General features: G+C 40.0%; 1 protein-coding gene across 5 annotated transcripts in view; it reads left to right on the top strand.

Moving 5' to 3' along the window:
- Nucleotides 1-24,192, top strand: part of TEC (tec protein tyrosine kinase) — a 140,232-nt gene that overhangs the window by 104,252 nt on the left and 11,788 nt on the right. For 2 of the 5 annotated variants that reach the window (XM_045079714.1, XM_045079717.1), the window contains exons 4-11: nt 1,316-1,397; nt 2,085-2,213; nt 4,181-4,221; nt 5,414-5,589; nt 9,253-9,318; nt 14,499-14,553; nt 17,475-17,554; nt 18,727-18,860. In XM_045079714.1, coding sequence (XP_044935649.1) covers nt 1,316-1,397; nt 2,085-2,213; nt 4,181-4,221; nt 5,414-5,589; nt 9,253-9,318; nt 14,499-14,553; nt 17,475-17,554; nt 18,727-18,860 — 763 coding nt within the window. The remainder of the gene's footprint in view (nt 1-1,315; nt 1,398-2,084; nt 2,214-4,180; nt 4,222-5,413; nt 5,590-9,252; nt 9,319-14,498; nt 14,554-17,474; nt 17,555-18,726; nt 18,861-24,192) is intronic. The other 3 variants (XM_045079716.1, XM_045079719.1, XM_045079718.1) reach the window with 3 other exon arrangements.

Raw genomic sequence — 24,192 nt, 5'->3', positions numbered from 1 at the left:
TTAATTGTAGTCACTAGGCTCTACACTAGAGTTCCAGAACTCATTCATTTGCTTCACTGAAACTTTATACTTTGTGACCAACATCGCCCCATTTACCCCTCTTCCCTGTCCCTGGCAACCACCACTCTCTCTGGCCTCTGCTTCTATGCATTTGACTATTTTAGATTCCACAGGGAGTGAGATCATGCAGTATTTGCCTTTCTGTGTCAGAAGGGGGGTTCCTAGCCTTGTTTTTCTTTTTAGCCAATCAGGGAGTTTCTGCCTTGTGCCTCTGATCAAAGGTGAAAGGACAGACCACAGAATAATTGGGTTAGTTTCCCAGGCAGAGTTTTATTACTAATATTAAGAATACTAAGAGTACTGGGGCGCCTGGGTGGCTCAGTGGGTTAAAGCCTCTGCCTTTGGCTCAGGTCATGATCTCAGGGTCCTGGGATCGAGCCCCGCATCGGGCTCTCTGCTCAGCAGGGAGCCTGCTTCCTCCTCTCTCTCTCTGCCTGCTTCTCTGCCTGCTTGTGATCTCGGTCAAATAAATAGATAAAATCTTAAAAAAAAAAAAAAGAATACTAAGAGTACTAAGAATAAGACTTTAGTTGCTCACCAGGAGTTACCTCTAAAAGAGGCATCATGGTTCACAGTTTGGGCTCAGGATCCTGGTTTTCTGGATCATCAGCTAGATGAGATGGGCAGGTTATCTAGTACAACGTTAGGGGGTGTCCTATGCAGTGTGTTCTGTATGAATGGTGCCTTTTGGTGTTACACAGGAGTGGAAGGTCTGGGGGTAAGCCTTAGTCTCCTCTGTAACATGTAAATATGATGCCTTAGTAGTAGGATTAACTGAGTTAAATATCTGTAAAGCACAGATAGATCTAGAGTTGGGATAGTGTTTAATGAAGTTAGCCACTGCCGTTATTTATAGTGGCAAAAGGAAGGTACAGCGGTAACATTGACAGGGTAGTCCGTTCGTGTAACATAGGATTCAGAAAAATGCTAGGTTAGAATAATTCTTCCTACACCAAATTTACTTAAGGATCTAAAATTAGTTAGATTGCAAGAAGTAATGATTAGTGAAGCATCTTGGTCTCTCTCTATATTTTTTCTTCTATTAAAGCTCAGTCCTTGCAAAATGTATATCCGACTTGATGTAGACATGAGGAAATACATATGCTTTTGTAGGTTCTTTGGATCCAAAGTAAATGACTTTTATTTGATCATTTCAGAATCATTTATCGATGTCTCTGGTACCCAGGACTCTGTGCTAGTCAGAAATGCTGTGTTTAAGTATTTCTCATCTATTCTATCTTTTGTTTTACTTTAGGTTGTTCATGATGCTAACACACTTTACATTTTTGCACCTAGTGCGCAAAGCAGGGACCGGTGGGTGAAGAAGTTAAAAGAAGGTAAAACTCATAATGAAATATTAACTGTACATAATTTTAGGATATAACATTGTTATCACTGGAAGAGAAATTCAGCTAATGTATCTTGCATTTAGAATCCTTTAATCTACAATAAGTGTTTTTCTGAGGACAGTCGGCTACTGGGATACATGATGAAGACAACTTTCTTTTTTATAACCTGATTCCTTTAGAAACTGTACACATAGTTTCTACAGCATGCACGCTTTTGGAAAAAAAAAAAAAAGAATGCATGCTTTCATTTAATGACTAATACATTTAACGATGAGGAAGCACTGGACCTTTTTGATAACAGGATTTTATTTTCTGAGACGTGGGCTGTGTAGTCACTGTTTGGTGTGGATTGACGACTTGTGCATAAAGTGTTTCCATGAGTGATTTGTACTGCTGGGTCCTCATCCTGCAGAGCAGAGTGGGGTGAGCTGACTTGTGTGCTTAAGCCTCATGGTACAGCAGAGGTCACTTCTGCTAACAAGGGCGTTTCATCAAAATAAGAAGGTGAAAGAGAACCATATCGATTTTCTGAATGCTGTGCTGTATGAGGTTATGAAAGTGTCTTCATAATAAACGTAGCATCTGAGAAATAAAGAATGATCGACAGTGTTACCTACAAAACGTTCTGTCATCCATTTTATCTCACTAGTCACTTAATGTGTCTCTGAATTACAGAAATAAAGAACAACAATAATATCATGATTAAATATCATCCTAAATTTTGGGCAGATGGAAGTTATCAGTGTTGCCGACAAACTGAAAAATTAGCACCTGGATGCGAAAAATATAACCTTTTTGAGAGTAGTAAGTATTTATTTTATTTTATAATGATATTATGTGCAGGATATATGCACTATTGGTATAGTGTGAAAGTGACTTGGTTTTGATTTTGATGTTGGTTAACTATGACCTTTACACCTTCTCGCGCTGTGGGAATGGAGGGCGGGTGTATTTTGTATGAATAATTATGTTTATTTAGCAGTGGGGCCATCTCATGGAATCAAAAGGTCTATTTTCAAGAGCTTTTATCACAGTATGGAAGCCTGCTCAAAATGACTCTGTTAAAAGTATGAGCTTAATGTGGCACCATTAACAGCTTGTTTCCTTTCAGCTTTACCGAGGTAGAGCTGGCAATTAAAATTGTAAGATATTTTCAAGTGTGCATTGTGCTGATTTGGTATACGTATGCGTTGTGAAAGGATTCTTCCCATGGAGTTAAGACATCCATAACCTCACATGTTAGCCTTCCGGTGTGTATGTGTGAGAATATTTCAGTTCTACTCTCAGTACATTCCAGTTCTGCATTAATATGCTATCAACTACCGTCACCAGGTTAGACATTAGACCCTCAGACCGTATGCATCTTACATGTGAAAATCTGTGCCCTCTACCAACAACTCTGTCTCCCTCCTCCCAACCCCCATCTCCTGGCAACCACTTTTTTTCTTTTTTTTTTTACTCTGTTACTAGGAGTTTGAATTTTCTTTTTATTTTAAATTCCACATGTAACTGATCCCCTGTGGTATTTGTCTTTTTTTTTCTGTCTGCTTATTTCACTTAGTACAACGCCCTCTGGATTCATCCATGTTGTTATGCATGGCAGGATTTCCTTCTTTTTAAAGGCGGGATAATATTCCATTTTATTTATATATATTATAAATATTATACAGTACATTATATATACACACTGTGTGTCTTTATCCATTCATCTGTTGATGGACATTTAGGTTGTTTTCATACCTTGGCTACTATGAATAATACTTCTATGAATGCAGAAGTGCAGATAATGTCTTCAAAGTACTGCTTTCCCGCCCTTTGTGTATATACCCGGAAGTGGGATTGCTGAGTCATACGGTAGTTCTATTTCTAATTTCTTTTTTCTTTTCTTTTCTTTTTTTTTTTTTTAAAGATTTTATGTATCTATTTGACAGAGAGAGATCACAAGTAGGCAGAGAGGCAGGCAGAGAAAGAGAGAGGGAAGCAGGCTCCCTGCTGAGTAGAGAGCCTGATGCGGGGCTTGATCCCAAGACCCTGGAATCATGACCCACTGAGCCACCCAGGTGTCCCTCTATTTCTAATTCCTAGAGGAACCTCCATACTGTGTCCCGTAGTGGTTGCATTCCTAGCAGCACTGCACGAGGCTTCCCCTTTCTCCACACCCCCCCAGCATTTGTTACCTCTTGTGTTTTTGGTAACAGTCATTTTGACAGGTATGAAGTGATATCTTATTGTGGTTTTGATGTGCATTTCCCTAATGAGGAGTGATACTGAGCCTCTCTTAATGTACCTGTTGGTCATCTGAATGTCTTCTTTGGAAATATGTCTGTTCAGGTCCTTTGCAACATTTTTGACAGTTTTTTGAGTTTTTTGGCTGTTGAGTTCTATGAGTTCCTTATATATTTTGGATATTAACCCCTTATCAGGTATGTGATTTGCAAGTATTTTCTCCTCTTCCATGGGTTGCCTTTTCATTTTGTTGATGGTTTCGTTTGCCCACAGGAAGCTTTTTAGTTCGTCCTAGTCTCACTTGTTTACCAAGAACAAGATAGGGCCCCAATCCCTCTGGCATTTATAATCTATTCCAGAAGGCAGAAAACAAACCAGCTTCGAAAGCACTTTAAATTGTTCCCCGCAACAGTGTTGAAAGCAACATGCACCAGAGTGAGAGTCCAAGTGGAGTTCTCATCCATGTGTTCTTTTTCACTTCTTGTTAAAGCTCTCAGTCATTGGTAGATAGCATTTTGACCTATTTTTGTTGTTGTCATTTTCAGGTATAAAAAAAGCACTACCTCCAGCACCAGAAACAAAGAAGGTAGGAGGTCTTTACCTTTTGGAAACATTTACAGTTTCTTTTAAAAAATTTAATTAAAAATTTTTGTGTGTGTGTGTTCCAAAATTCATTGTTTATGCACCACACCCAGTGCTCCATGTAATACGTGCCCTCCATAATACTCACCACCAGGCTCACCCCCGCACCTCCAAAACCCTCAGTTTGTTTCTCAGAGTCCACAGTCTCTCATGGTTTGTCTCCCACTTTGGTTTCCCCCAACTCACTTCTCCTAAGTCACATGATTCTGCCCCACTTTTTCATATCAGAGGAAGGTATGCTGAGTATTTTTTTTTTGGTATCAAATAATATTAATTTAATTATATCAGATTATCACTGGGGCCCTCTCCTCGTCTGGCATTTTGCTTATATTTTGGCCTCAAGAATTATAGAAAAGGTGTGGAATTTAAAGGAACATTAAAGGAATATTTCAGTCTTCAGACCACAGTATCAGGACGAAAAAGTAACTTAATGATTTAATGATAAATCATTATTGATTTAATGATATATCAATGACTCAGTGATTTAATGATATGCCTTTGAAGAGTGGGGTATGGTTGGAAACACATGTACTTGGGAACCACTTCATACCTGATCCAATGTGAATCTGGTATGAGTGACTTTGGGAGGATTACTTAAACCATTGTTTCTTGTAAAATGGGAATTATATACTCTATTTCATGGGCTCAGTATTAAGAATAAATGAAAAAAAGTGTGTTAGGTACTAAGTGCATACCTTTCACATGGAAAGCACAAAGAAATGCACATTGCTCTGATGGACAGGAGACTTGATAGAAGACTCACCCCCTAGTGTGTGTTTTCCCCTTTCAGGCCATTAGAATGGTGGGTCCACCTTTAGTCTTCTGGTTTCTACTCACATATTATCTGTAGCTGTCCCTGGAAGGGTAGCCCTGACAAGGAGCAAAGGCTATCTGATGTTTAAGGAGGGGTTTTGCTCATGCCTTATATTCCGAAACCATGCCTTATATTCCGAAACCCACGAGACGTCCAGTAGCACCAATGTCATCAAAGTCACGGGAGGGTTCCCCAGATTTTCCTAAGTAGACTTGAGGTTTCTGCTTTATTCTCTGTTGCTGTGTGAGTCATTTAGTGTTTCACTTCACATCTAGTTTCAAACAGAATGACTACATTTTCATGTGTTGTCTCCTTTTCTCAGCGAAGGCCTCCCCCACCAATTCCACCTGAAGAAGAAGACAATAGTGAAGAAATCGTTGTAGCCATGTATGATTTCCAAGCAACGGAGGCGCATGATCTCAGATTAGAGAGAGGCCAAGAATATATTATATTAGAAAAGAATGATGTTCATTGGTGGAAAGCAAGAGATAAATACGGGTAAGTGTTCTCTCTGTGTGGGTGGGAATTAAGTGCCAAGTGAGACCAGGACTGTCTGTAATGATCTTGTAATGAAACTAGCTCAGTCAACAGTAAGTCAAGTACACATCATTACTTTGCAGTAACAATGTGTTCTTTGTAATGACTCAATAAATGTAAATGGATCCACCACTTCTTTCCAGAAATTAGAATGCATTACATTGGTCTCTTTCTCATTCGTTGTATGTTTAATTAGATTATTTTGATCTTGGGAGAAAGACATTTCAGGTTTTTTTCCCATGAGGTAAGTAATCTTACATTTCTCTAAGAGAGAAAATATGTGTGTGTTTGCGTGTGCACACATACATGCATGAGTATATATGTATGAAATATGTGTATAAAATACATATATGCATATAAATGCAAGAATTTTTAAAATGGGGCACCTGGGTGGCTCCGTTTATTAAGCATCTGACTCTTGGTTTTGGCTCAAGTCCTGATCTCAGGGTTGTGGGATCAAGCCCCACGTCAGGATCTGCACTCAGTATGGAATCTGAGATTCTTGGCCCTCCCTCTCCCTCTGTTCTCCCCACCCCCCACTTAAGTGCACATGCTTTTTCTCAAATAAATAAATAAAATCTAAAAAAAAAGAAATAAATTTTAAAATGAGCATGATTTGTACAAGATATTTTTGGATTTAAAGGAAGAGTCCTTTCAATTTTACTATTTGATAAGTGATGAGTAAATATGGATAAATGTAGGGGATGAGTATCTTTTAGGCTTCATTAAAGAAACTATATCCTGCGTTTACCTCTGAAATATAATCCTGTTTATATTCTGAGTTCCTGGGGATAAAAAGAGGAGGACTTTTTGTCCTGGACAGAACATACTCTCCCTCCAAATCTGCTTTCTCACCTCCTTGCCCCATCTCCCAAGTCCAATTCTCTGTTCCTCGCTTCACTTCTGGACTGATTTACCAGTCCTCCCAATTATTGTTGTTGTTGTTGTTTTAGAGTGTTTAAAAGTTAATTCAAATCATTCTGTCATTTTATCCCCGAGTCTAACTACGAAAGATGTTTTTAAACAACTGCTACGTCATTATCATACTTAATAATAATTAAAAAAATACCATCTGTAGACTTTCCGCTAACATTTTCAGGACTGGAGAAAGACTACAAATGAAAGCCCACATATCATTTGTCTAAATATTTTGAAACCCTAAGTCAAGCCGACAAACTGGTGAATAAAATAACATTTATCCTCCCACTTAACAAACGTACCTTCAAAATGACAAGGAAGCAAGGTTTGAGTTAGAATCCGTGCCAGAATATGACAGTGCATAGAGGGCTGGCTCTCTGTGGTCCTCTCCTTCCCTGTTCCCTTCTACCCCAGCTCCATCCCACATGACCCATGTGGACTTCCCAGCCATACATCCAAGCTCTGTCCATTTTGTTTGCAGAAGCCAGTCCACAACTTGGTCACCCGTTGGACTTGGGCTAGAAGGAGTTACCTATAACCAGCATAATTTGCTTTTCAGAATATAAGGTGGAAAGGTCTGTGTTGGCCTCAGCAAGGGACAGAGAATTTTGGGGTCCTAGTTACCCAGATGATGTTCTAGAAGAGGGCTGAGGGAACATAGACTTTAGCATGCTTTTGAAAGTGTAAGGTCATGGCCAGGGCCCCTCTGGTCAAGGTCTAAGGATGGTATTGATTACATAACTCCATTTCCCCCCTGATTAAGCTCTAAGATGTATTTCTGCAGTTTAATTAAGACTAAAATCAGGTCCACGTATTGCATTTTGGCTTGGCCATAGGTCTCTTGTTCTACAATTGTCCCCATCCTTCTTCTTCTTCTTCTTCTTCTTCTTCTTCTTCTTCTTCTTTTTTTCATTTTTGATTAATTGATGAAACCAAGTCATTTACCCTATGAAATGAGCCATAATCTAGATTGAGCTAATTGCTTTCCCATGGTATCATTTAATATGTCTCCATGCCCTGTATTTCCTATAAATTGTAGTCTAGAGGCTTGATCACGTTAGAAGCTGATATCTGGTTGACTCACTTCTAATGACGTTAAGATCACTCAGTGGTCCAGGTGACGATCAAGTCCTTCATAAGGGTTCCACCTAATGATTTTGGCACTCATTAGTGATTACTGCTTAGCTCCTTGAGTTCACTAGGGATTGTAAAATGGTGATTGTCTAACTCTGTCATTCTGTCTGCATTTATTAATCCTCTAGGGAAGAATTGCCCCATCAACCAGTTCATTTAGTTTGTGCATCAAAAGCAAGAGAAATGTTTGATTTCTTTCCTTTTAACCAATTTTCAGCACGGTGGGTTGGTGACTGAGCTTCCTCTAGTGATAACAATGGTAACCAATAATTGTTTGAAGAGTTACTATGGATGCATATTGCAACCATTGTGGTCATTATTCTTTTTGATTGAATTGACCCATTGTAGGTCAGTGGTACCTGGTTTGGGTTGAAACTTTTTTAATCTTTCTTAGCTTTCTTGCTTTCTGGGTAAAATAAGATAGCTCAAGTTCATGTGGTTATTTTTCCTGGCCAATCCTTCCATGCACCATTTTTCTAAGGAGTGCTGGCTCCTTTTTGTGAGATAGTGTTTGGATAACAATCAGAGTGCTAGGATTCTAGAGCTATATATATGTATGTGTGTGTGCGGGTATGTGTGTGTGTATTATGAGTTCCTACTACTAGTTCAAATTCAGATTTAAGATTTTAAGGGTTTTACTCAATTTTTAAAATTTTGTGCATGGTACGGCTTTTATCTTACACTGAAAATCTTGACTCCTACCAAGATTCTACCCTTTAAGATTGCTTCCTTTTTAATTTTTTTTTAATTTTAAGTTTTATTGAAGTATGATTGACAAATAAAAGTTACATATATTTAAGGTGTACACCATGATGTTTTGATGTATGTATGTGTTCTGAAATGATTTCCAAATCAGATGAAGAGAGCCCTCTTTTGACATAGTTTCATTGTTTGTGAGTGTTTGAGATTTTCTCTAGCCATTTTCAAGTATGATGGCTTCTTCAGCTCTAATGAGTTTAAGTGTCATTTCGGGTAAAACTGAAGTTTCCTTGGCCTCACACAGGCCTTCTCATTCAGTTCTCTTGGGGGAATGACCCAAGAATTCACCTTTTTAACAAGTGTCCTAGATGATGCTGATGAAGAAGTGAGGGGCTCCCTTCTGTGAAACAGTGTTTTACAAGGACTGTTGGAGAATTGGCAAGATGGGTACTTCTATCTGACACTCGAACTTTTTTGAAATAGTGATTTCTTTCAAACATCCCAAGAAATTATGAATTCAAGAGAAGCATCATGGAATATTAGGAAGGTCTCAGAACCTAGTCACAAGTTCTAACCCTGTTACTGGCTAGTTTTGGGACCTGGAGAAAGTCCCTTAATCTTTTTGTAAGCCTTGGTTTCCCCACCAGGAAGTAGGGACACAACATTGTACCTGCCTACCTCAGAATTTTAGGGAAGGTCAAATGAGGAAGTACTTTGTAAAGCATCAAATACTATAGATATATTGAATTATTGGGGGTTGACTAGTTTTTCTTAAAACTTTAGGCAATACAATGCTTTAATCTTTTCATAAAGGCAGTACTTTTTCTTAGTAAAATAATTTCAGTTTAACTAAAGTATTTTCCTTCTTTCCAGGTGTGAAGGATATATCCCAAGTAACTATGTAACAGGAAAGAAATCAAACAACTTAGACCAATATGAGTAAGTAAATGGTTATTTTATCAATGTGGAGAACCAGAAAATGTTTTCATTTTCCTAATTATGTAAGTCATGGATATCTTTCATTAACTCAGTTGTCTAGAGTGGTAAAAATGTTGTGAGAATTAGTTTCTACAGTACGCGTTACCTGAAGGTACTATGTAGGAATGGAGTTACACGGGCAAATATAATTGAACCGATTTTAAACAAATCACAGCTCAGCTGACTTTGACATACATATTATTGTTCATTGACTCCAGAAATCAGAATATAATTTCTAAGAGTGGCTTTTAAAAAAACATGTTTGTGGGGCTCCTGGATGGCTCAGTTGGTTAAGCATTCACCTTTGGCTCATGTCATGGTCCTGGGATCTCGGGATCGAGTCCCATATCAGGCTCCCTGCTCAATGGGAATAAAATAAATAAAAAATAAAATCTTTTAAAAAATAATAATAAAAAATTTTTAAAAAATGCTGTTTGTGGGGCACCTGGCTGAATCAGTCAGTAGAATATTAGTGACCCTTGGTCTTGGCCTTGTAAATTTGAGCCCTGCATTGGGTGTAGGGATTACTTCAGAACAAAATCTTTTAAAAAAAGTTTATTTTTTATTATTTTTATTATTTGCTATAATAGCAATATATGGTTGCTGTTTTAAAAGTGTTTGAAAATATAAAAAATGTTAATAACAACAATTACTCATAAATCAACTAGAGTTGACTTCTTAACATTAGCATTTCATTTCAATTTTTTACTATTTTAAGGCATAGAGTCATGCTGTGTATGTGTTGTATCCTCTTTATTCTACTTCACAGTATATTGTGTGAATTTTCCTCATGCCATTAGCTATTCTTCAAAAACATTTTCATAACTGCCTTATAGTTCACTCAGTCATAAAATCATCAAATACTTCCCGAGACTTTAGCCTGTTTGAGGCACTGTGCTAGGCCTTAACGGGCACAAGCAGGCACACGGCACACCGATGTACAATAATTTATAAAGGCATTTTCTTATTTGTATAGCACTGTGGTGTTTAGCACCTTTGCTATATAATAATGACTGAGATAACCTCTTTTTTTATATCTCTAAAAACTTATGGACTGGGCTAACAGCTAGTTAGGACTCCTAATGCCTGCTGTCAGATTGCTTTCCAGAGAAGGCAATGGGCGTAGTATTTTTATGTCCATTAGCAGAGCCTGGCCAGGTTTTAACGAGAGGCTCATATATACCAAAGAGACTTCTGTGATCATTCTGGGGTGGTCATTCTGATACTTTATTCACTTTTTAAAAACACCACTGCCGCCATCAAGAAAAAGCTGTCTTGACCTCTGTCCGTATCACTTTCTGTAATATGACTATGCCTTAAAATGTAGAAAAAAAAGATTAGTAGCACTCTGTGATGTGTTGTTTCGGAAACAGGTAAGGATATAAAAATATGTAAAATACGTTGTGGTTTTGCTTTTAAATAAATTTTAGGAAAATACAGCAAAATCCTTGGAATTAGGGAAGGTGCTAAACAGCAAAAACTTGGACCCAGTTTTATAGTGATCTGAAACCTAACTGATGAGTTGGGGAGGGCTGTGCTCGAAGCCAGATAATCCTTATCTAACTATGAGAACTTCCTCATGGGATTACAAATAAGCATTTTATGGAGGCTATGATTCATCACCATGAGTTTTTTGGATTTATCTTAGTTTGGAAATTTCCTCTCTTGTAAGAGACTCTCCTCCTTCTCTGTGCGGCTCAGTGAATTTGCTGAGTACGGTCTCTGCTGTGGGACTCCCCAGCCCTCTGCCCAGGGTCAGGAATTCCTCATGGCATGGACTGTGCCTCACTCAATGAGAAGGATGAAACCTCTTCTCGAACCTCTTCTCGGCGTAGACCATCAAAGATCCCCTCTCCTCCCACTGTCTGTCTATGCCAAGATTTGTCCTGTTCTTTTGTTCTTCGCTACAGCCCATGCTGTAACACATCCCAAAGGTCCTCAGGGTTAAAAAGCCTTTTGCCAGCTATTGGATCAACAGTTCGCCTGCTGTTTGTTTGGGCCTGGGAGTTCCAGGCAACAGACTGTCCACAGCAGACTGTCCATAGGGCTGGACTCCGTGTTGCCGGGCCTCAGGCTCCCACGGCTATCAGAACCTGCTTCTGACCTCCAGACCCACGTAACAGTTGGAGGTAGAGACGGTCAGAGGAGCTGTGCAGGAAAGAAAGTGGGATCGTGATGTTGGTGAAGACATGTTCTTGATGGAAAGATATGAAAGGGCCCTTAGTACAGGGCAAAGTCTAGGATAAGGCTTTTAAGTGGGTGGCTCAGGAGGAAAGGGTCAAAGAACCAGCCAAGATTTATAGCTGGTTGGTTGGTTTCTGTTTTTCCTCCATTTATACTGGTTGCCTTCCCTTTGTGATATACTCAACATATCCTCCCCAAGAAAGCTTGGCCAGCATCTGAACTTTCCAGAAAAGATTGAGTATCTCCAAATCCCCTTTTCTTCTCTGTTCAGACACTACTCTGAAGTCCTGTTCTTCCGGAGTGTGTTGACATGACTAGCCAATCTGAAAACCTCATTCCCGTTGGGTTTTGCTATCTAAGGATGGACTGACCAGTTACTTGCAAATCCCAAGCCATTCTTTTCAGATGTAGAGGGAGTTCCCCCATCAAGGGGCACTAACTCACCTCCCTCTCACAGAGACCTTTCTGGGACGGGCTGGGAAGAGGTTCGGGGGCTGGCATCTGCGCCCGAGCTCCTGCTCACCATGTGGGCTCCTTTATGTCTGCCCGTGAGTAGCCTTCTTCCTGCCAAGATGAGCTCAGCAGATGCACCCCTGTCTTTCCCTTCTCGCCTGGTGAGAATTACCACAAAAGAGACAAAGAAGCCACGACAGACCATTGGGAAACACTCACCACGAATTGATTCATCTCTTTGTCCATCACTCCTTCCTCTGTCCCTTCCTTCAACAGCCTCTTAAAGGTCTGAGTTTACATCCTAAGGAGGGAAAATTCCCTTTCAGGGAGTCTGCAGATGCTTCCGAAAATGACTGCTTTGGGCAGGATTTCAAAAAGCCCGTCTGCCCTTTCCTTTTCTTTCTTATGTCCTTTTTCCCTTCCCAGAAGCTGTGAATATACTAGATGAGGAAAGAGCTTCTTTCTCTCTCTGAATATCTTCAGCTGAATTTCCTCTTGAGGCAGCATTACTGATTCCTTACATCTGAATGTGAAACTAAAACCTCTCTTGCTTATGCTCGCTGTGAAGATACGGGGTTGGGTCTTTGTGGTTTATAAAGAGAATTGTTTTCCTTAATCTTTCAGGTCCTGCTAGTTTATAATATACCCCAAGAGCTCCAGTTGCCTTTCCTTAATTAATTTTTATGACTCTTTTTTTTTTTTTGGCATTCTGACAAATGTTTCTTGTTATCAGTGAAGAAGCTTAGTGACAGAATCCATTCTGTTCTCCGCATTTACTGTATCTTTCCACTTCATTCAGAAATGGATTGATCACACAAGTGCACCTCTGTTAAACTTGGTCTCAGTTCCTAAAGTGGAGTCTGCAGCAATGAGATCTTAATGCTCATAATTCTGGTTAATCATCTCAGACTCCAAGTAAAATAACAGTTGTCGTGTTGAAATGGACGTTTTGCTGTTATGAGTGCATAGAACAATCTAGATTTTTAAAAAAAGATCTTATTATTGTATTTTGGTCATTGTAGTTTTCCTTCCTCAATCAGAGAAGGCCTGTATGTTTGCTTGTCTCAGGGTGTTTGCTGGGTCAAAAGTAGGTGTCAGTTCTTTTATAGAAGGCTGAACCAGTGGTAGGAAATTCAGATGCCGGGAGGGACTAGTCTGGTATCATAACATTGGAAGCCTCAGGAAATAGGACCGTGGTGGAGGGTTTTCTGCTCACTAAAGGGCATCTAAAACAAACAGACCAAACAAACAACAAAAAGCTTAAAACAGAAGGCCAGAGAAAACAGTCTGAGTTCATGTTCTTTGGCGTACTTACAATCTCATGAAAAGATTGGTCTGGGGAAGCAGGGAGATGGCAGAGTATTTCTGAGGATGAGGTGGGAGAGGGCAGTTTCCATCTTTCCTTGGGAAAGATTTTCCAAGGATTAAGAAGGGCACAGATCTGCGGGGGCTCGTTGTGTAGCAGGACCTGGTGGGACGGGGGTGGGGGGCAGGCGCTTCTACTTGACTATGGGGACATCCCTGCAGTAGAGGCTCCAGTGACCCCCAGGGGTTGTCTGGAAGACCCAGGCACCTTTGTGAAATTCAATGGCGGAGCCTCCAGAATGACTTGAGTTGAAACCTACAGCCTATTGGTGGGATGGGGGCTTGGGGTAGGATTTAATTTGAATTATATACAATAATGAAAGTAGGGTGATGTTTCCCATAAGTTAGAATTTGTGGAGTAAAATTCGTTCTTGCTCTTATTTCGAAATTGGAAATGATTTTTCTACTAAATAATGAAGAATAGCTTAAATAAATTATGACATATCCATACCATGATGCACAAAACTAGTTTGCTTGGTAAAGATGTCTGTCATCTACTGTCATAAAAAAATTCTGGTTATGATCTAGCAGGTGGAGATTGATGCCACTTTAATTAAAAAAATATGAGGGGCGCCTGGGTGGCTTGGTGGGTTAAAGCCTCTGCCTTTGGCTCAGGTCGAGATCCCAGGGTCCTGGGATCGAGTCCCCAGTCAGGCTCTCTGCTTATCAGGGAGCCTGCTTCCTTATCTCTCTGCCTGCCTCTCTGCCTACTTGTGATTTCTGTCTATCAAATAAAAAAATAAAATCTTAAAAAAAAATATGGGGGTATTTGGGTGGCTCAGTGGGTTAAGCCTCTGCTTTCAGCTCGGGTCATGACCCCAGGGTCCTGGGATCAAGCCCCACATTGGGCTCTCTGCCTACTTGTGATCTCTCTCTCTCTCTCTGTGTCAAATAAATAAATTTAAAAATATATGAATGATGGCATATGTGCATATCATCATAAAAATGTGGGTGGAAAAAGTCTAAAAGTATATCCAAATGTTACTGGTGGTTGCCTATATTACTGACATTATGAGTAATGTCTTATTCCTGTTAATTTTATTTATTATTGATGAGCAGTATTACCTTGTTAATCCTAAAAAGAATAAAAAATAATTTAAAAAAGCCATGGCTTTAAAGGGACTTCTTTTTCTGCCCAGGTGGTACTGCAGAAACACAAACAGAAGCAAAGCAGAGCAGCTCCTCAGAAGTGAGGTAAGGGTTTGTGCTTGTTTTGTGAGTTTGGTTGCAGTGCAAATTAATTGTAACAGGTCTCCGAGGGGTGATTTCACATACCTGGTTCTAAAGCCTCAAAAAATACTGTGATGCAAGTGGTTCTTTTTAATCATATAAGACTAAGGATCCATACACTCTTAGTTTCCTGGGGTCACCAAAACAATCTACCACAAACTGAGTGGCTTAAGCAGGAGAGATGTATGGTCACATGGTTCTGGAGTTAGGTGGGCGTCTGAAGTCAGGATGCCGGCTCGGTTGGCTCCTTCGGAGGGCTGTGAGGGAGGGATCTGTCCGAGGCGTCCTGCCTTGTTTTCTCTCCACACACCATTGTCTCTGTGTCCAGATTTCCCTTTCTTGTAAGGATTCCATCACTAGATTAGGGCCCAGCCTACTGATCTCATTTCAACTCGATTCCCTCTGTAACTCTCCAAGTAAGGTCACATTCTGAAGTACTGGGGTTTGGTACTCCAACGTACCTTTTTTTTTTTTTTTTAAAGGTTTTATTTATTTATTTGACAGAGAGAGATCTCAAGCAGGCAGAGAGGCAGGCAGAGAGGCAGGCAGAGAGAGAGGAGGAAGCAGGCTCCCTGGTGAGCAGAGAGCCCGATGTGGGGCTCGATCCCAGGACCCTGGGATCATGACCTGAGCCGAAGGCAGCGGCTTAACCCACTGAGCCACCCAGGCGCCCCTCCAACATATCTTTTTTGAGGGGGAAACAAACCCCCTACCTATCTAGCTACCTACCTAGCTGTAGGTAACAGCTAATGCATGGGTAACACTTTCTTTCCTTTCCTTTCTCACCAGCTTATTATTTGCCACCTTGTTTTTAGTCCTTAAATGTGTTTTTCCCAGGGCGCCTGGGTGGCTCAGTGGGTTAAGCCTGGGCCTTTGGCTCAGGTCATGATCCCAGGGTCCTGGGATCGAGTCCCGCATCGGGCTCTCTGCTCAGCAGGGAGCCTGCTTCCCCCTCTCTCTCTGCCTGCCTCTCTGCCTACTTGTGATCTCTGTCTGTAAAATTAAAAAAAAAAAAAATCTAAAAAAAAAATGTGTTTTTCCCTTTTGTTTGAAGTTACATATTAAAAATAATTTATATTACATGGTATCTTTTATAAATGGAAGTTTTAATAACTATTTATTTGCCTTTAGAGATAAAAGTGTCAAATAATAATAAATAATAAGTGTGCTTAAATTCTCACACTTGAGAAAAATAAATGAAAAGATAAGATGTAGTACAGAAGCCGCTTCAATGGTCTGAGGAAGGAGACCTGAATGTAGTTGCAGCTTTTCTAGTCTCTTTTCTAGTCTCTAATCTGCAAGATTAGGGGGGGTTGGATTAGAGGATGGCCCATACAATTCTCTATGTTTATGATCTAGTTATCCTACTTGGTAATAGTTCTTCATTTTAAAAAAAATATATTTTATTTATTTATTTGGCAGTCAGAGATCACAAGTAGGCAGAGAGGCAGGCAGAGAAAGAGAGGGGGAAGCAGGCTCCCCGCTGAGCAGAGAGCCCTAAGTGGGGCTGGATCCCAGGACCCTGGGATGGTGACCTGAGTCAAAGGTAGAGGCTTAACCCACTGCGCCACCCAGGTGCCCCAGTTCTCCATTTTTAAAACCCATGCTTTCTCATTTTACCTCCTGTTCATTACCACCAGTCAAGGTTATGGTGGACACTGATTTCTGTAGTTTATGTTGAGAGCAAAAGCATGTCACTGCTTGACTCAAATGCTGTTTTATCACACCTGCTCCCCAACATGGTCCTCATAGGCTTCTCTGGTGGCCCCACAATGAGAGGCAGCTGTAGGGGAGTCAGTATCTGGAAAGCCTAGGGTCCAAATTTTGGCTCTGCTCCTTACTAGCTGTGTGATCTAGGGCAAGTTTTCCATCTTCTTTGTGCCCCTTTTCCCTGCCTGTGAAGTAAAGCAGGGATAAGGGAAGAACCTGTCTCATAGGACTGTTTTGAGGATGAAGTAAATCCACATATCAGAACATACTAAAACAAAGTAAGCTTTCAATAAATATATGGTAGCTGTTACACTTTTTACAGATTGGTGAGCTATTAGGATCATTGCTTGTACCTAATTGTTTTTATCAGATTTATTTGTGGGACTTTGTTTAATTCATTGTTTTCATAATAAAATCTATCTTGTTTTTCAAATGCTCAACACACTGTCATCTTAAAGCAATTTCAGACCTGGAGACTGATGGTGGGGTTATTGGTGGAGGGATACTGGAGATCCCTAGCTTCTGTTTCTTGCTGTTTGGCTTAAAACCTGATGAGAACTTATATTTTAGTCATTCTGTGTTTCATCTTTTTGGTTTTCTCTGGCTGTGCTCTCTTGTGCTTCTGTCTCTCCTTTCATGAACAGTGATATTTCACAGCAGTTTCCAGGGGGATTAAGGATTTTTTTTTTTTTAAATGTTCTTATAAAGAGCACGGAGATATTTACAGGAAAAATGCTATGTGGATAGAAAATGATATTGAGTCAGGATTCAAAGCTTATAGCAAATATAAAAAATGTATGAAATGAAATCCAGTTATTAAGAAATACATTTTTCAGGAACTGTTTCCCCACATGTCCAGAACCGAAAGGAATTGCAAAATCTTGTCTATTGGTTCTGAAGGGCCCTGAGCAATATCTTGCTGAAATATCTCATGCTGGTGTGTGTGAAGGTTTGTGATAGTGGGGAATTGTGAGAGTCCTTTCTTGAACTCCTCTCAAAGCACAGTAATGTGATGGGGAGTCATGTAGGTGTACCCTGTTGGTAAGCTGTGCTTCTCCAAAGAAGGTTTTCTAGGCAAAAAATAATCATGAAATTGTAAGATTAGTTTCTTGAATTTTCTCTATGGCATGATACTTGTTACTGGATTGAAAAATTTTTCCTAACTTTGATTTTAGGATAAAGAAGGTGGTTTTATGGTAAGGGATTCCAGTCAACCAGGCATGTACACGGTCTCCCTTTATACAAAGTTTGGAGGGTAAGTTCTCCATCAATCATCTCTCCTTAAGAGTTTTTATATGAAGTTCCTATATAGTTTGCATGGATTCCTAATTTTCAAAAAATATGCTGCGTTTCAGCACTAAACAAGATCTAAACTTGATTTCTAAAGTCTGTCCTAGTTTTTGTATTCATACTTCCTATACTTGGTAATTTTTCTTATGGTTTTCTGTGTGTGTGTGTGTGTGTGTGTGTTTATGTTGCAAATGTCTATAGAAACTTTGGCAACATTCAAGAAATAATTCCTGTGCCCCGAGCTAAACACTAAGGTTATCACAGTGAACAAAGTAGGTACAGACCCTGCCCTCCGATAGCTTTGTGGGGGATTCAGACAAGCAAAGAGGCAGTTATGGTAGTATGTGAGTAGGTCCTGTGCTCAGAGAGAATGTGTGTATGTGTGTGGGGGATGGTACACAGCCCAAAGATACCCCCAGTTCATCACAAATACAGTCTGGGACATCTAGCTAGACCTGATACATCATGAGGGCAGAAGTTGGAGGGAGAGGAAAGAGTGTTTCTGACTTAGCAAACTCCCCAGGCCCAGAATTGAGTGAGGATATGATAAGTTCTAGGAACTGACAAAAGCGTCTTATAGCCGGAAGGGGAGGGGTGGGGTGAGGGAGGAAGGAGAACCCTAAGAGATAAAAGTAGAGGTCAGCTCACGTCAATGTCAAGGAGCTTGACTTAAAGAGCAGAGGGAGTTCCCTTGAAAGGATCTTTAGCAAGAGATGACTTGAGGAGATCTGTGTTATTATAAAAAGATATCTAAAACAGAATTTGCACATTTTTTATAAGTCAGCTTATTCACTTTTGGAAGCTCCAGACGTCTGCAGGTTTACATCAATAGCAGGGACAAAGAACCTTAGCCAGACAGGAACTATTTTAAGACTTTTCACTGTTGGCAGATGGAATTGGTTAATCTTCTCTTTCATAATCTCTTGCAACGGCCAAGTATGTCATCAGTGACCCCTTTAAAAACTTCCACCTGTTAATGTGAAAGGCAAAGCTGGGAAGAACATGGGGAAAAATAAAGGTTGTGCAGAGACTAGAAGTGGGTATATGTAGGGACCTGTTGTTGCTGGTGGAAAACATCTTAAGAATGAAGTTACGTGATTCTGACTTGGCACTAACACATTTGGATTTTTGTTTCAGCGAGGGCTCGTCAGGTTTCAGGCATTATCATATAAAGGAAACAACAACTTCCCCCAAGAAGTATTATCTGGCAGAAAAACATGCATTTGGTTCCATTCCTGAGATCATTGAATATCACAAGCACAACGCAGCAGGTAAGGGAACTGTTCAAACATTTTTCAAATAGAGGGACATTGTGATGGGTTCTTCCTTGGGCAGTTTCAGTTTATAGTTAATTGCAGAATGTGATTAGTCTAAAATTATTGCCTATTAAGGAGTTGAAACATACAAAGAAAAGTGGAAATCATGTTAAGTCTTGTAAAAAGCTGTCTTGATTGTAGGACATGAGATACTCTTGTATACGGTAAATGTTCACATTTCTGGGATTTATACCCTTGGTACCGACAAAGACTCTTTGCTTGACCAAGCTTTAGTTGGGCTCTGGAACCATCTCCTAGACCCATTTGTGCACTTTCTTGTAAAATCCAGTTTTAGCAAGAACTCTGCTAAGCAGCTTAAGCAGAATTCCCACCTTGACATCTGATATCTGCTCACATTCAATATCTGATCAAGTTCCTTATTTTCCACCAGGTGAGGTCTCATCAGGTTGGCTTGTCTTCAGCAACTTCCTTTTAGATTGGTGTATCCCAGAAGCCCGCACTCCCCAGCATTTCTTTATTTTATTTTACTTTTTAAATTTTTATTTATTTTTATTTTTTATTACATTTTTAAATTGTCTTATTAGGATATAATGTATGATTAGCCCTAAGGGCTCCCCAACATTTTCTTAGTCATTTTCCGTCCACTGACCCCAACACTACTCCGTGGCTGTCAATCCCCATTGGTCCACGCTATATTTGGAGTTGAGTCCAATCTCTCTTGAATTCTAAAATCCGATTGCAGTGGTCCCTGTACCAATCACAGTGGTCGTAAGTAAAATCTGCCTTACCATCTTTCGAGGTTTCATTGAATAGTTTCCTTTCTTTAACTGTATGAAGCTAAAACCCTAGATGTGTCTATGTCAGAGTTGTCATGGAAGCTGTGAGACAAGCCCAGGGTTTAGGGCTGTACTATTGGCTTCCAAAGACTGATCATGTCCTGGGCAAGTTTTCCATCTTCCTGAATCTCTGCTATACTTACTATCGGAGTGGGAACAAACCAAACGCCAAAAAACAGAAACCACATTCATGCCCATGCTCTCAGATAATGATAGAAACTGTTATTAGGGTATAATTTAAATATCATAAAAATCACCCATTTAAAGTGTACAATTCAGTGGTCATTAGTATATTTAGAGTGGTGCCAAGTATTACCATAATCTAAGAACATTTTTTAACTTATTTATTTATTTTTATTAATTTCTTTTCAGCGTAATAGAATTCATTGTTTATGCACCACACCCAGTGCTCCATGCAATCCATGCCCTCTATAATACCCACCACCTGGTTCCCCCAACCTCCCCCCCCCCCGCCCCTTCAAAACCCTCAGATTGTTTTTCAGAGTCCACAGTCTCTCATGGTTCACCTCCCCTTCCAATTTCCCTCAACTCCCTTCTCCTCTCTGTCTAAGAACATTTTTATCATCCCTAAAAGAAATCTTGAATGCATCACTGGTCACCCCCCCGCCCCCTTTCATCAATCCAGCCCCTGGCAACCAGTAATCTATTTGCTGTCTCTACAGATGTGCCTATTCTAGACATTCAAGATAAATGGAATCATACAGTATGTGGTCTGTTGTGACTGGCTTGTGTGACTTAACATTATGTTTCTGACATTTGTCCATGTTGTACCTGTATAAGTGCTCCATTCTTTTTCTTGACAAATAATCAACTGTGTGGTTTGTTTTTTTTTAATCCATTTCATCATCATTCATCAGTTGGTGGACATCTGGCTTGTTTCCACATTTTGGTTGTTAATAATAATGCCGTTGTGAAAATTTGTCTATACGTTTTTACATGAAAATATCTTCTTCACTTCTCTGGGTGACTTCCCTGGGAGTGAATTTTCTGGGTTCTATGTTAACTTTATGTTTAACATGTGAGGAGCCACTTTCATATCAATTTATACCCCAAAGATCTTTTTTTCTTATCTCTTATTCTGTTATATTTTAGTATTCACATTTCCTTCCTTTCTTTCTTGATTTCTTTCTTTCTTGCTTGCTTGCTTGCTTTCCTGTGTTTGTGTGTTCTTGTATAATTTTTATTCTTCACCATTATCAACCCTGGCGATCAATGGGGTGACAGATGTCGCAGCCAGATCGCCCTCACATCCATCTTCACCATTATCTAAGTTCACTCATTGAGCAGACACATTTTGGGTGCCTATTACATGGCAGGAACTGTGTCTGGCTCTAGGGAAACTATGGTGGACTAGAGAGTTTTTGATCCTGGCTCTCTCAGCTCTTACCGTCTGGTGGGGGAGACAGAGAAGTATGTAACCATTTAGAGTTACCGTGAGGTATGCTGTAACGGAAGAAACAAGGAGTGTTGTGGGGGCTCACGGGAGAGACATCTGCCTTCCTTCGTATTTAGTGCTATAAGCAACTTACATTAAAGTGTCTAACCTACTTCACCGATTTCCAAAGTGGTTAGTATTCCCAGTTGTTGGCATTTTATTCCATTTTTTCCCCAAATTTTTATTTAATTCTAGTTTGTTAACATATGGCATAATAATTGGTTTCAGGAGTAGAATTAAGTGGTTCCTCACTTACATACAACACCCAGCGTTCATCCTAACTGCCCTCCTTAATACCCATCACCCATGGAGCCCATCCCCCACCTCCCTCCATCAACCCTCAGTTTGCTCTCTATAGTGAAGAATCTCTCTTTCTCTCTCTCTTTTTTTTTTTTTTAAATTTTGTATGTTTATCTGAGAGAGAGAGAGAGTGCATGGAGTGGGAGAGGAGCAGAGGGAGAGGAAGAAGCAGACTCCCCACTGGCAGGGGGCCTGATGCGGGGCTAGATCCTGGGACTCCAGGATTATGACCCTAGCTGAAGGGAGATACTCAACCAACTGAGCCCCTCAGGTGTCCCAAGAGTCTCTTATGGTTTGTTTCCCTCCCTCTTTTTTCCTCCCTCCCATATGTTCATCTGTTTTGTTTCTTAAATTCCACAGATGAGTGAAATCATATGGTAGTTGTCTTTCTCTGACTTACTTTGCTTAGCACAATACTCTAGCTCCATCCACATTGTTGCAAATGGCAAGATTTCGTTCTTTTTGATGACTGAGTAATATTTCATTGTTCATATACCACATCTTCTTTATCCATTCATCTGTTGAAGGGCATTTGGGATCTTTCCCGAGTTTGGCTACTGTTGATAATGCTGCTATAAACATTGGGGTTCACGAACCCCTCTGAATCAGTATTTTTGAATCCTTTGTGTAAATATCTACTAGTACAATGGCTAGATTATAAGGCAGAACCCTTTGAGGACCCACATACTGTTTTCCAGAGTGGCTGCACCAGTTTGCATTCCCACCAACAGTGTATGAGGGCGTTCCTTTCTCCGAATCCTCACCAACACCTGTTGTTTCCTGTGTTGTTAATTTTAGACTGGTGCTAAGTTCTGACTGGTGTGAGGTGGTATCTCATTATGGTTTTGATTTGTATTTCCCTGATGCTGAGTGATGTTGAGTATTTTTTCATGTGTCTGTTGGCCATCTGGATGACTTCTTTGGAAAAATGTCTATTTATGGCTTCTGCCATTTCTTAACATTAAACTAACTAGATTAACATTAAATTAACTGGATTAATTTGTTTTTTGGGTGTTGAGTTGGATAAGTTCTTTATAGATGTTGGATACTAGCCTTTTATCTGATATAACATTTGCAAATATCTTCTCCCATTCTGTACCTTTTCGTTTTGTTGATTGTTTCCTTTGCTGTCCAGAAGATTTTATCTTGGGCACCTGGATGGCTCAGTCAGTTAAGCATCTGTTTTTGGATCAGGGCATGATCCCAGGGTCCTGGCATCTAGCCCTGCATTGGTCTCTTTGCTCATCGAAGAGCTTACTTCTCCCTCTTCCTCTGCCTGTGGCTATGCCTACTTGTTCTCTCTCTCTTTCTGTCAAATAAATAAACAAAAATCTTCAAAAAAAAAAAGAAAAGATTTTTATGTTGATGAGGCCCCAATAGTTCTTTTTTACTTTTCTTTGCCTTGCCTCTGGATTTTTGTCTAGTAAGAAGTTGCTATGGCTGAGGTCAAAGAGGTGGTTTGCTCCCTGTGCTTCCTCTGGGATTTTGATGGTTTCCCATCTCATGTTTAGGTCTTTCATCCACTTTGAATTTATTTTTGTGTATAGTATAAAGAGTGGTCCAGTTTCATTCCTCTGTAGGTTGTTGTCCTGTTTTCTCAACACCACTTGTTGAAGAAACTTTTTTCCTTTGGACATTCCTTCCTGCTTTGTCGAAGATAAGTTGGCCATTATAGTTGAGGGTACGCTTTTGGGTTTTCTATTCTGTTCCATTGATCTGTGTGTCTGTTCTTGTGCCAGTACCATGCTGTCTCAATGATTACAGCTTCGTAATAGAGCTTGAAGTCTGGCATCACGATGCCTCCAGCTTTGCTTTTCTTTTTCAGCGTTGCTTTAGCTATTGGGTCCTGCTGTTGATAGTTTGGAGCCCCATATTTATGCTAAGATTACTAGTATTGAGTTATTCAAGGTGAATCACTTTAATTTTAATAGATTACCATAATTCCCTTTCATAGTTCAGATCATATTTGAAAAGAACACGAAATAATAATTGATAATAGCTGTTAGAAACTTTTCAACATTTTACTTATATTTTGCCTTTTTAAAGATTGTATTTATTTATTTGGGGGAGGCAGAGGGAGAGAGAGAGAGAAGCAGATTCCCTACTGAGCAGGGATCCCAGTGTGGTGCTCGATCCTAGGACAGCAGGATCATGACATAGCCAAAGGCAGACACTCAACCAACTGAGCCATCAGGCACCCCACCTTTTAACATTTTAAAAAATGTGTGAGACTACGCTAGCTAGCTGAGTGCTTGGTAAACACTGCGGTATTGAAAAGACAGTGTTTGTTGAGTGAATAAAAACATATATATGTAAAAAAGTTTTTTATGTCTCATAAAAATATGAAATTGTTAATTCAAAGAACATCATCTTCTTCCTGCCTGCTTTCCTTTCTTTTTATATTTTGTTAGCATAGAGCAGAGTTTTGTGTGTACACACAGGATGAGCACTAAGTGGACGAATGAATGCCCTTTATACATGAGTGTCTAAGTTTAGAGCTTTTACATGCAGAATGATTAAGAATTAGTTCAATTTCGGGGATTCTGGGTGGCTCAGTGGATTTAGCCTCTGCCTTCGGCTCAGGTCATGATCCCAGGGTTCTCAGATCGAGCCCCACATCGGGCTCTCTGCTTCGGCGGGGAGCCTGCCCCCCACCCCCGCTCTGCCTGCCTCTCTGCCCACTTGTGATCTCTGTCAAATAAATTAAAAAAAAAAAAATCTTAAGAAAAGAATG

This window comes from Mustela putorius, unplaced genomic scaffold (genome assembly GCF_011764305.1).
Source record: "Mustela putorius furo isolate JIRA1106 unplaced genomic scaffold, ASM1176430v1.1 tig00000430_pilon_pilon_pilon, whole genome shotgun sequence".
NCBI lineage: Eukaryota > Metazoa > Chordata > Mammalia > Carnivora > Mustelidae > Mustela > Mustela putorius.
The sequence above is the reverse complement of the archived record's forward strand: the minus strand, read 5'-3'. Positions and strand labels throughout refer to the sequence as shown.